Genomic DNA, 13,891 nt, shown 5'->3' on the forward strand with positions numbered 1-13,891 from the left:
CCCAATCAAGACCACAGTAGTTCCGTTCACGCGGAAGAGGAATATTAAACGGTAATATCTTGTAGGGGGGGTCTGAAGTCAAATACCTAGGAATAACCCTGTATAGCAAACTTCTGTGGAATAAGCATGTTGATAATACTACTGAAAAAGCTACAAGGGCTCTGATGGCGTGCAGACGTCTATGCGGCAGGAATTGGCGTTGTAAACCAAAAATACTACGATGGATGTACGTCATGATTGTAAGACCTATAATCACATATGGGGCAGTAGCCTGGTTTGCTAAGGCAGGTCAGGTAAGTACGAGGAGAATGCTCGACAGAGTACAAAGGCTTGCCTGTGTGTGCATCACAAGAGCTATGAGGACGTGTCCAACTAGGGCGCTTGAGATCATCACAGACCTCACACCTCTACATCTAGTGATTGATAGGGTAGCTCATGAGGCCATCCTCAGATTATCTAAGGAAGGAACAGGTAGCGAGAGAATCAAGAGTCAGAGAGTTTGGTCCTCCCTGAACGACTACATCTCATCTGCAAACCTTCTTAGTTACTTAATGATCAAGAAAGTAAGCATTGAGAAAAATTTCAGTACAATGCTAAGTAAAGGAAGAGATTGGGAACGGAAGTACACCGTATACAATCTTAAAGAAAATACATTAAAATGGTATACAGATGGTTCTAAAACCGCTACAGGAGCTGGTGCTGGGATTTACGGGGCAAGTACCAAGTGTGCACTATCGTTAGGCTCCTGTACAAGCGTCCTTCAAACAGAAATATTAGCAATCGAAAGATGCCTAGATGTAAATCTAGAAAGAAACTATCAGAAGTGTGATATAGCTATTCATACAGATAGTCAAGCTGCCGTAAAGACACTGAGCTCCTATGTCATTGATTCAAAGCTGATTTGGGAGTGCCGGAATAAACTCAGTGATGTAGTCAAGAAAAATAAGGTCTCTTTAATCTGGGTACCCGGTCACTCGGGAATCGTAGGAAACGAGAAGGCCAATACACTTGCCAAAGAGAGCGCACAAACGCCACTTACTGGCCCAGAACCCTTCTGTGGTATAGGAAAATGCACCTACAAGAAGGAGTTTATGGAGAAGGAGAATGCCGAAAGGGAAAAACTCTGGCGGAATCTCCCAGGAATGGATCACTCCAAAAAGTTCCTTCGGAACTTTGAAACTGCTAGATCCAAAAAATATCTGGATCTCAAGAGCTAACTACACCTACTCACTGGCTTTCTCACAGGACATTGTCGCCTAAAGAAGCATCTGTTGATAATGGGTTTGTCGGACACTGACGAGTGTAGATTCTGTGGGGAGGAGGAGGAAACTCCTATTCACCTGGTTACGGAATGCTTTGCCATTGCAAGCCAAAGGAAAGAATGCTTTGGACGAGAAACTTGTAGGAGTGGGGAATTATCCTCGTTGAAGCCGTCCCAGATATTGGATTTCATCAGATCTCTGGATCTGGAAGGCGAGCTGTAAAGGGCGCGATGAAAACAGCTCTGTTAGGGGGCACAATAGACCTTAAGGTCGCAGTGAACTGTAACCCCTTCTCACTATAACTATAACTATATAACTAATTGTTTGCTTTGTTATTTAAAACTAGAAATTCTCTCATTTTCAATAAAAAGTGTTGTTGTATGAATGTCTTTATTTGCATATTTTTAATATTGTTTTCCAAAAAAAAACAAAAATGTCAAATAACCTTATTCTGGTATCTGATAAAAATAAACATATTGAAGCGAATATTCCTGGAATGAATTGTTCAGGAGCAAGGTATATCATTCTGTTTACTATAAATGATTAAGTAAATAAATAAATACCCCTTCGCATCTCTTCGATTTATTTGACCGACAGAAGCACAAGAAAAGAAAAATGCCACGAATATTATCCTTTATCCTTCGTATTGAAAGATCATCAAGAACTTTATTTCCAAATATTTATCGTTCATCAGAACCCGAGCAACGTCAACTGGGAACGACTAAAAAGAATTTCCCAATCTTTCTACCCCGGATAGGTCTCGAGGACGTAGTGTTTTCTCAGCGACGAAAATAGTTTGCCATCCAATTTCCTCCTACTGCAAACTCTGAGTGACAAGTAGAAACTCAATATCGGAAAAAGCTGTCGTTAAAAGCAATTTCGCCCCGAACAACGGCCTCGTTATCCTCACATCTTTGCCGCCACTGATTTTACAAATTTAATGTGAGAAATATTCGAGTCTCGCAGGCGGAAACAATAGCGGATGTCGATTTCCTTCGATCATGGCGCTATTGAAACAATGTGCTTTAACGCCGTTTTAGGTTGAATGGATGGCAGCGCGGATGATTGATTCTCACACGCGTAATTACTCCGTTTCATTCCTTTGTCGGGTTTATCATTCGGATGTGGTTACGTGGGAGTTTTGTTATTTTTTGTATGGTGCACGTAGCCCACTATGGTTGAGGGAAAAGCAACCAAAGGAAAAAAAATTAAATGGACCCCGCACTAACGCATGGAAAATAGCTTTCGGTTTAATTTCCTCAACCCCCTGCAAAAGCCTTCATGAGCACAAAAAAATCCTGTGAGAAGATTTCAAGTTACAGAATTTACAAATCGCCAGTGTATTGTATAAAAACTACTACAAAGAATAATTTTAAGTTAATCTATGAACGATAACCGTAACCTCTTACGATGCTTTTTTTTGAGTTATTATCAAAATAATTTTCAAGTCTTGAAAATTTGAAATTTGAGCCTTTTACGATAACTTTTTCGAGAAAAAATTTTTTACCCTTTCGGTTTAGGAATTATGGAGCATTTTTTCAAATGCAAACTGTCATTGAATTCGTCATCTTCATTATACCACTGTTTCCTTATAGACGAGGCTAAAAACCAATTACTGAGTTAAAATGATACGGTGTGATTTTCAGTGACTCAACTTCGATAATCGATTTTCTTCGTTTTTTCTCCCAATTTTGAAGATTGCTTACCGAAAGTGGATAAAAATGTGTTGAGAATAAGCTATTCGTATTTTGCATCAATAAATGTATGAAATGATTCCGACCATTTTCTGAGTCTACCTACTGATAAAACAAAGTGAATTTTTTGAAATCAGAACTATTTTGCTCTTCACATTATCATAAGAGAAAGAGAGACGCTGAAATAATATCTTGCATTCTCCATTATCTTACTCTCCAAATTGGGAAGTTTAAACAGACTGCAACTGATTTTGGGTACCTGGACACTCTGGCTTCAGTGGCAACGATGCGATTAAGATGTCTTAAACACTGGTGTGTGCACTTGTCACTTTTTGCAAGCATCAACATTTCAGAAAATCGGGGATATGGGATCAGTTTCGTGGCGGCGCCACCATGTCATTTGCTTCGTTTTATCCTTGTTCTATCAAAGGAAGTCCAAGATACTGTCTCCTTTTATTTTGTTTTGCGTTGATATCGAATATCGATCAACGAGTGCAAAATATGAATTGGCCCATTTTGTCAGCTGTTAAGGAATATTTGTGATTTACAGTTCAATTATCGTTGTAAAAACAAATTTGTCAACATTTCAACACTACCGAATAAGGGTTCAAAGGAGTATTTACTGTTCTTCTTCAAGATAATTTCCGTTTGGCAACTTGAATTCGTGAGGGGAGTAATTCAATATGATTTTGATAAAACACAATTGATTGGTCAAATATCCAATATATTCAGTTGATAGAAAGGTAATTTTCACTATATCTATTCAGGAAGAATATTTGAAGAACAAACTCGAATAGATTTAGCAATTTCTGATTCTCAATACATGCTCACAATTCACATTACGTATTTCCAATACAGTTTCTTTGAAACTTAGCTATATCCTTCCCGAATGTTCGTTCATCTGATTTTTTCTGGCTCAAATTCCAAAAACACCGAATTATTAGCTGTAGTTTTTGAACTAATACATTTTCACACACCAATAATCGCTTATAAATACAATATATTCGTTAGTCGTAGGAAAGTATTCAAATTATTTTCAAATATCAATTGACAATGCTCTGTCAAATTCTAAACAGCGCTACCTACAGTGAGAAAAACGAAACTGATCCGATATCCCCACGAAATTAAAAACAAAATCGAATCAGTGAATACACCAGAGTTTTAGACATCTTAGATGCGATGCATCGGATGCTCTAGCCAGAGAAGGCGCAACATAAACGCTTATTGGCCCGGAATCCAGTATAGAAATTTCCAATTCCTTAATCAGGGATCGAACCAACAGCTGGATAAGGCAAAACGTCCTGGAGTACTGGCGCAACCGTCCTGGACTGCGTCACTCGCAAGGGCTATTTCAGTGCCTCCCAGCCCATACACCAGTCGTTGGCTAGGATTTTCTAGAACAAATCTGAGATCTATAATGGCGCCTTTCACAGGACACTGTAGACTCAGAGCCCACCTTAAAAATCTTAGCATCATCAATGACCCTCTCTGCAGACTCTGCTTAGAGGAGGACGAAACAATTGAGCATATCCTCTATGACTGCCCAGCGGCAGACAGGGTTAAACATGGAGTATTTGGTTCTCCGAAGATGATCCTAGAGGAACTCAAGAATCACTCCCACTCCAACATCATCTCCTTTTTTGGGCAGGATGGGACAGGAGGGAGAGATCTAGCTCTATGAGCTTGCCCGTGTACTACAATAGACCGCTTGGTCGCAGTGCCAGGTTTGGGTTTATCCGTCCAACACACCCAGCAATCAGTAATCAGTAATCTCCATTATCTAAAATGGCTGAAATTGGAACATTTATTCTAAGAAATCTTCTCGAAGTTAAATTGTCAATTAGAAATGGCATTCTAAATGAATTTTTGAATATTCTCGACCTTCATGTGCATTCAAAGTCACTAGAAGAGAAAAATATTCTCTGCGTGAAACTGACTTGTGTTTGGGTAAATCCTTTCGTTTTGGGGTTATAATATCCTGCTTAGATGATTCTATCTTCTCTGTAAGTGGTTTGAAATGTACAAAATCTTTACCATTGTATAAAATTGGATACATATGCGCTTAAGTTGTGACTGATCGTTCATTTTATCGTGGAAAATAGTGAAAACTGACACCGAGACTGACACCTTCACAAGAAAGTAGTACCTATTCAGAGATTTGCTCAAAGTATCCAAATTATCATTGTCTAACTATTTGTTTTTTCGAATTTTGTAAGTACTGATACAATTGAATTAAAGTAGGTACGTAATTTTGAAGCACCAACACGAAGAGTTGCATAAAATTACATGATAATTAGATCATCCGGTGGTATTTCACAGCGCACACGAAATACAAACGAATTGTGTCCAATATAGCCTGCGAAACTGGTTTACACAATTGCCAATCGGAGCTACTTCTCTGTTCTGCCAGTACTCGCCCACCAAAATATCATTTCCTCTGAAGTAGATTCTTGGGTATAAAAGAATTGTTCATTTTTTCGAAAAGCATCATTTGCAGTTTAATCTCCGCAGCAACAACAACAACCCTTTCAAAAATGGCATTCAAAGTAAGTACCAACTCACAAAAATAAGCTCAACTTGAAAAATTATGAAATTTTATCATAATCAAAAAACATATTTCAATTTGTCTACTCTGAAATGGAAATAAAATACATATTTCGGATGGTTCATATACTCTTTCAAATTTTTGAAATAAAGAGTCAGAAGGATTTATATCAGAGATCATTCATCTACGCTAATTTATCAGGAAATAAAATGATGATTTTCGTTAGTTTTACCGGTAGTATCGCCTCTATTGTTTATCTCCACAAGAAATAGTTTCCTATAATTTCACTCGCTTAGTGTGAGCCTTTGTGGTTCTGTTCATTCATTAAACATTAATGTATCTTGGTGTATATGCACCTGTATTATTACAAGTGCATTTGTGTTTTCCTCATTTTGCTACTTTATTGCTATGTGAATGTTTTTCCTATATTTGTCTTCTGATTTGCATTATATTGAGAAATATGCTGATTATTATTATTACCAAACACTATTATCAATACTTCATTGAAGATTTCACTTGACTGTTACAGCTCATTGTTCTTTTCGCCACTTTGGCCTACGCTAATGCCGGTTTCTTAGGAGCCACTTCCTACGCCGCTCCAGCAGCCGTATCTTATGCTGCACCAGCTTTGACTGCTGTCCACGCCGCCCCAGTTGCTTCTTCGTACTCCTACTCCAACAGAATCCAATCTGCTCCAGTAGCTTATGCTGCTCCAGCCGTATCTTATGCCGCACCAGCTGTGACTGCTGTCCATGCCGCTCCAGTTGCTTCTTCGTACTCCTACACCAACAGAATCCAATCCGCTCCAGTGGCCTACGCTTCCCCAGCCATCTCATACGCTGCTCCAGCTGTAACTGCCATCCATGCTGCTCCAGTTGCCGTCGCTAAAGCCATCCCAGCTGCCACTTCTTATGCATACAACAACAAAATCTCTCAATCTGTTTCCTACGCCGCTCCAGTTGCCACCTACGCCGCTGCTGCTCCAGTTGTGAAATCTTACGCTACTACCTACGCCGCTGCCCCAGCCATCTCCTACTCTGCACCAGCTCTGACCACTGTTCATGCCGCCCCAGCTCTCTCATATGCTTCCCCAGCTCTTTCTTATGCTGCCCCAGCTGCCTACGCTACTTCAGCATACTCCTACGGAAGCCCAGCTGCTTACGCCGCTCCCTTGGCTCTCCAGAAATACCATTTGTAAATAAGGAATAATATAATGCATCTATGTAAAGAAGACTGAAATATGTTCTCTGTTACTTGAATGTATTACCTTCTCTTGAAATTATTTAAATATTTAAAATATGTATATATTTCTGGACTGTTGATAATAAATTATGAATTTCAATTGATTTTTTTCCTTTCACCTTTTTATCCCTACTGAAGAGTTGGGGATGTAGGTACTCTTTTGAAAACCATAGGTTTCCAGAATCAAGTCAATGCTACGTAGCCCTAAAAACTTTCCATACACAAACACACTTCCCTAAAGCAAAAAGTATCATCTGATACTCTTTGCCTAAAGACTGAATACTGACATAATTTTGCTATCTTCAATGTGCTCGATGGACACATATCCGATAGTAAAGAGTAACCAACTTTTTGCCAATAGTTACGGAGCTCGTTGACATTTTGGTATAGCATCTGCTCGTGTTTCATCTTGAGAGAATCAGTACAAATCGCCTTCAAACAGTTCACTAAATTAAAAATACCCGATAACAGACTTCTTCAATATTGCATATTCATTACAATCTGAACTGTGAATAATTACGTTAACCTCATCGAAACTTGCCGAAGACCATTCAGATTTGAATGTTTGGGAGAGATCTCAAATGAAAATTATTGTTCTTTAATGTGGTGTCTCTCCTTAAGAAGTTTTTCGTTGTTAAATCACTTGTCGCTCAATTTTCAGCCCATCTCTTAGTCTTCATTCAAAAGACACTTGACGGCTGAAAGTCCGAGTATTTCTGAAGAATTTCTGATAGCAAAGCTATTTCGCTCATCTGACTTCTCCTTCCTAGCGCTGGGAAGATTGAGGTATTTATTCCGAGAAATCAGAGCTTTCCGCAGTTTCAGAACGAGCTGGAGTTGAGTAATGGATAAAAATGGCGGGCTTGCAGCCGATAGAACTGAAGTTCAGACAACTGAGCTTCGGGCATTCCAAAGATATCTGCTTAGCAGTTTCATTCCTTTGTCAGGTTTATCATTCGGATGTGGTTACGTGGGATTTTTGTTATTTTTTTGTATGGTGCACATAGCCCGCTCCACTAGGGTTGAGGGCAAAGCAACCAAGGGAAAAAATGAAAAGAACCCCGCACTATCGCATGGAAAATAGCTTTCGGTTAAATTTCCTCCCACCCCCGGCAAAAGTTTTCATGAGCACAAAAAAATCCTGTGAGAAGCTTTCGAGATACAGAATTTACAAAACGCCTGTGTATTGTATAAAAAGGACTACAAGGACAAATTTTGAGGTTATTCTATGAACGAATACTCCTCACTGATTGTATAGATGAATTCGATGTTCAGGGTGGGCAAACTAGAAAAACTAGGCATATTTCGGAGCTCTTTTCCAGGGAAACAAAGAAGAGTGGAAAGCATAATCTCCTACGATGCTTCGTTTTCAAGTTATTAGCAAAATGACTCACAAGACTTCGAAGTAATTGATGTGAAATTTGATGCTTCTACGGGCACTGTTTACCCTTTCAGTTTATTAATTATGGAGCATTTTTTCAAATGCTTTCATTGACTCCACTTCGATTTAATCTATTTTCTTCGTTTTTTGCCCAATTTCGAAGATTGTTTGCCGAAACTAGATCCAAGTGTGTTGATAATTAGCTACTAGTATTTGGAATTAATAAATGCATGAAATGATTCCGACCATTTTCTGAGTCTACTGATAAAACAAAGTTTCAAAATCAGAACTATTTGGCTTTTCACATTATCATAAGAGAAAAACATTGATTATATGAGAGACGCTGCAATAATATCTTGCATTCTCTATTATCTACAAAGGCTGAAATTTTAACATTTATTCTGAGAAAACTTCTCGAAGTTTGTAAAGTTGATTAAACAACCTAAATTTTAAAAAAATTTGTAATAGTTCCTGTAATCTGTTTATGTAGATATCGATATAAGTTTGTTCTAGCCACATAGTCGTCCATGTATTGATGTTTTTTTTTATTTCTTTTATAATTGTAGCCTGAGGAAGGCGAAATATAACGCCGAAACGTCGCTCTAAGAATCCAAAGTGTTTTCATCCAGTTCCTTAAACCGAGAAGTTATCAATTACTAAATTCTGGAAGGAACGAGAACTATCCACAAACATTCTCGAAGTTATTCTCAATTAGAGATGGCATTCTAAATGAAGAATTTTTGAATATTCTCGACATTCATATGCATTTCAAGTCACTAGAAGAGAAAAATATTCTCTGGGTGAAACTGACTTTTGTTTGGGTACATCCTTCCGTTTTGAGGTACTAATATCCTGGTTAGATGAACTTCTCCACTCTGTGAGTGAATGTGCAAAATCTTCACCATTTTATAAAACAAGATACATATGTCTTTAAACATTGACTGAACGATCATTTTATCGTGGAGAATAGTGAAAACTGACGCCTTCACAAGAAGGTAGTACTTTTCGAAGATTTGCTCAACGTAACCAAATTATCATTTTCTAACTATTTGTTTTTTCGAATTTTGTAACTAATGATACAATTGAATTAAGGTAGGTACGTAGTTTTGAAGCACCAACACGAAGAGTTGCATAAAATTACATAGGTACATGTTAATTAGATCATTCAAATGTCAAATCTTAAGAACTTGATCATCCGGTGGTATTTCACAGCGCACACGAAATACAAACGAATTGTGTCCAATATAGCCTGCGAAACTGGTTTACACAATTGCCAATCGGAGCAACTTCTCTGTTCTACCAGTACTCGCCCACCAAAATATCATTTCCTCTGAAGTAGATTCTCGGGTATAAAAGAATTGTTATTTTTTTCAAAAAGCATCATTTGCAGTGTAATATCCACAGCAACAACAACAACCCTTTCAAAAATGGCATTCAAAGTAAGTACCAACTGACCAACTCAAAATAAACTGAACCTGAAAAATTATGGAATCAAATCATAATCAAAAAACATTTTTGCATTTGATTTTCTCTGAAATAGAAATGAAATAAATATTTCAGATGATTCATATACACTTCTGAATTTTAAAGGAAATAGTCAAAAGGTTTTATTCAGAGATTATTCATCTACGATAATTTATCAGGAAATAAAATGATGATTTTCGTTAGTTTTATCGGTAGTATCGCCTCTATTGTTTATATTGTATTATAGTTTCCTATAATTACACTCGCTTAGTGTCAAACTCAAAAATACTCAGTTATCCTTTGTTGTTCTGTTCATTCATTCCAATTAGCATTAATGTATCCTGGTTTACAAGCACTTGTGATATTACAGGTGCATTCGTGTTTTACTCATTTTGCTACTTTATAACTTTATCGCTATCTGAATGTTTCTTTTATATTTGTCTTCTGAGTTGCATAAAATTAAGAAATATGCTGAATATTATAACCGAACACTGTTAACATTACTTCATTGAAGATTTCACTTGCCTGTTACAGCTCATTGTCCTTTTCGCCACTTTGGCCTACGCTAATGCCGGTTTCTTAGGAGCCACTTCCTACGCCGCTCCAGCAGCCGTATCTTATGCTGCACCAGCTTTGACTGCTGTCCACGCCGCCCCAGTTGCTTCTTCGTACTCCTACTCCAACAGAATCCAATCTGCTCCAGTAGCTTATGCTGCTCCAGCCGTATCTTATGCCGCACCAGCTGTGACTGCTGTCCATGCCGCTCCAGTTGCTTCTTCATACTCCTACACCAACAGAATCCAATCCGCTCCAGTAGCCTATGCTTCCCCAGCCATCTCATACGCTGCCCCAGCTGTAACTGCCATCCATGCTGCTCCAGTTGCCGTCGCTAAAGCCATCCCAGCTGCCACTTCTTATGCATACAACAACAAAATCTCTCAATCTGTTTCCTACGCCGCCCCAGTTGCCACCTACGCCGCTGCTGCTCCAATTGTGAAATCTTACGCTGCCCCAGCCATCTCCTACTCTGCACCAGCTCTTACCACTGTTCACGCCGCCCCAGCTCTCTCATATGCTTCCCCAGCCCTTTCTTATGCTGCCCCAGCTGCCTACGCTACTTCAGCATACTCCTACGGAAGCCCAGCTGCTTACGCCGCTCCCTTGGCTCTCCAGAAATACCATTTGTAAATAAGGAATAATAGAATGCATCTATGTAAAGAAGGCTGAAATATGTTCTCTGTTACTTGAATGTATTACCTTCTCTTGAAATTATTTATATATTTAAAATATGTATATATTTCTGGACTGTTGATAATAAATTATGAATTTCAATTGATTTTTTTTCCTTCCACCCTCTTATCCCTACTGAAGAGTTGGAAATGTAGGTACTCTTTTTAAAACTATAGGTTTCCAAAGTCACGTCAATGCTCCTATCATCTCAAGCCCTAAAAACTTTCCATACACAAACACACTTCCCTAAAGCAGAAAGTATCATCTGATACTCTTCGCCTAAAGACTGAATACTGACATAATTTCACTATCTTCAATGTGCTCGATGGTCACATATCCAGTAGTTACGGAGCTCGTTAACATTTTGGTATAGCATCTGCTCGTGTTTCATCTTGAGAGGATCAATACAAATCGCTTTCAAACAGTTTACTGAATTAAAAATACCCGATAACAACAGACTTCTTTCATATTACATATTCATTACAATGAAATGTGAATAATTACGTTAACTTCATCGAAACTTGCCAAAGACCATTCGGATCTGAATTTTTGGGAGAAATCTGAAATGGAAATTATTGTTCTTTAATGTGGTGTCTCTCGATAAGAACTTTTTCGTAGTTAAATCACTTGTCGCTCAATTTTCAACCCATCTCTTGTTCTTCATTCAAAAGACAATTGACGGCTGAAAGTCCGAGTATTCCTGAAGAATTTCTGATAGCAAAGCTATTTCGCTCTTCTGACTTCTCCTTCCTAGCGGTGGAAAAATTGAGGTATTTATTTCGAGAAATCAGAGCTTCCCGCAGTTTCAGAACGGGCTGGAGTTGAGTAATGGATAAAAATGGAGGGCTTGCAGCCGATAGAACTGAAGTTCAGACAACTGAGCTTCGGGCATTTCAAAGTTATCTGCATAGCAGTGCCGTCCTGAAAAGTTGTGATGTGGAAAGATTCAATATTTCATTTGCAGATATAAAAATGGTATTAAAGGGGATAATTTCATGTTTGATGATATCATTATTTGGAGTTTCTTAAGAAAAACTGTCAAAAGGGCACATAAATGAGATTCTTGATTCACTTCCTTTCTGCATAAAATGTTTAATGACATTTGGGAAAGCCAGTTTTCTGAATATCAAAGTGTTAGGTACTTGTAGGCATTGACTACGAAGATCCAATTGTTAATTGGTCTGGCTATAGAGAAATTTTTGGAGCCGGGTCATGCTGTTCGGTGTTTTCAATACTTATAATAGCCATGCATGGATGAGTAGTATAGCAGAGCAACAGACTTCAGTGTGTACCATATACCATCCTCTACATCAACTTCTCTTCAACGAAAGTAGGTCAAAAGTGATATACTGCAACACATCGGTGCAAAAATGATTCCCTGTTATAAAGGCACTATGTGGAAATTTCCAATTGTATTTGTAGAAAGGTAGATTGATATGTTTTCATACTAAATCTGAGAAGATTGAGAATTTCACTGACTGATGGATTTCTTCAGATAAACAGCCATTCCCTTGAAATGTTCTCAAAAAATTCTAATTGGTTAACAAAGAAAATTAAATAGACATTCATCAATTCATAGTTGGAGTAAGTAATGAGCGCAGAGTTCTCCACTTTATGTTCCCCCATCAAAACGCAAATAGCCCCGCCTCTGATCTTTAGTTACACTGAAGCGCAATCTTCTCCAACGAAGTCGTAACTGGAAAATTGGTTTAGTTTCTCGCATTTTATTTATTTTTGCGATAGTTGGAGTATATGTCTAATAGGTCCAGACTGGATGACCCAGAGAGTACAGTAATTTTAAGTTATTTTTCTTTGGATTTCGCTCACACTGCGCTGATAAGGTTGTAAATTGTTATGAGGAAGTTTTCATCAGGAAGAAATGGGAATTTCATTCTTCGATGGAAGCCGTCAACAGTATTTCCCGATCGGATAAAATCTGGCCATATCTGATTGGTAATTTTTGGCGATGTCACCTCAGATAGTGTTTTATCATTTGACAAGATTGATTACTAACTTACTTCGGTAGTTTTGCGGACACATAGATAACACATAAAAAAGGAATTTTCTAATGAAGCCGGTATTTCAGGAAAATATCTTCAATTTATTTTTTGATTATTGCTATCTCTTGTTGGATTCTTGATATTTTTTTTCAAAAAGCACGTATGATTCTGAATTTTCCATCACGTTCTCCCACGCAATCCAGCGTGTCACCAGGATACTGATATAAGAAAAAAGTCCTGTTTTGTGATGACTATAAAATCCGTCCAATTGATGACTTAACTTTTGACCCGCAATTTTATATATATATTCAACTGAAAGCTCGCAAATTCAATGATACAAAGTCAACACTTTTCATTTCCGTTGTTCATTCGACTGCGAGAAAGAGAACATGACACGAAAAAAGTTCTCGCGAATCACGTATAATTCAATCGCCCTAATCACTCAGGATTCAGTTCATCCTACCGTTGAACCTCATCGGGATAAAACCCCCAAGGTGAAACTTTTTGTGCAGAGGTCGAGGCAGGAAATCATGTCTGAAGTCATCTTTTCTTAACGAGAAATATAATTTCAACGAGTCCATTCGTACTTCAATATAACTTGTCTTGAAAGTTTAATATTTGACTCGAAGTTTGTGTCAAAGTTATTCGAATAACTAGAGGGGCTTTTGTTGGCAATATTAAAATGGAAAGTTTTTATTTCTCACGCTTCACTTAAATAATGCCTGAGGTGTTTTTTGACCTTTTAGCTCATCGATGCCTAAAGGCTGATAAAATTGTTTGAGATTCAAATAAGGTTTCACAAAGCTTGATCAGAAAATCAAAACTTTGATTGACGGTTCCACATTGATTTGTTTTGAAGCGATAATCCAGTTACGAGCATTCATAATACCATTTTTGCATCAATTAATGGTCCTCAAACTCTTCAGATACGATCATACTAATCTACTGAGGCTTTGAGGCACCAAATTTCACTATTTTCTTCTATTGGTTGTACTAGGAGAAAAGTACAATTCCATTCCCCACAGAATAGAGAAAACTGGACAACAATTAATGGTAAAGAAACAATTCAATTG

General features: G+C 37.9%; 1 protein-coding gene across 2 annotated transcripts; it reads left to right on the forward strand.

The window, feature by feature from the left end:
* Positions 1 to 5,381: 5,381 nt before the first annotated feature.
* On the forward strand, positions 5,382 to 10,920 carry LOC123311553 (cuticle protein 16.5-like). 2 transcript variants are annotated; one of them, XM_044895589.1, is made up of 3 exons: positions 5,382 to 5,502; positions 6,031 to 6,606; positions 10,405 to 10,920. In XM_044895589.1, exons 1-3 carry the CDS (start codon positions 5,491 to 5,493, stop codon positions 10,774 to 10,776), a joined length of 960 nt encoding a protein of 319 aa, XP_044751524.1. In that variant the 5' UTR covers positions 5,382 to 5,490; the 3' UTR covers positions 10,777 to 10,920. The 2 variants fall into 2 exon arrangements, with proteins under 2 accessions (XP_044751524.1, XP_044751523.1); XM_044895588.1 differs by lacking the exons at positions 5,382 to 5,502; positions 6,031 to 6,606 and adding an exon at positions 9,411 to 9,563 and having other exon boundaries at positions 10,123 to 10,920.
* Positions 10,921 to 13,891: the final 2,971 nt, after the last annotated feature.

Source organism: Coccinella septempunctata, chromosome 4 (genome assembly GCF_907165205.1).
Source record: "Coccinella septempunctata chromosome 4, icCocSept1.1, whole genome shotgun sequence".
NCBI classification, from domain to species: Eukaryota; Metazoa; Arthropoda; class Insecta; order Coleoptera; family Coccinellidae; genus Coccinella; species Coccinella septempunctata.

What these genes read in the sequence shown, in the direction of transcription:
- LOC123311553 (XM_044895589.1), top strand. An exon ending in CTTCCCCAGCTCTTTCTTAT is followed by an intron (nt 6,607 to 10,404) that starts GCTGCCCCAGCT and finishes TCCGCTCCAGTA; the next exon opens with GCCTATGCTTCCCCAGCCAT.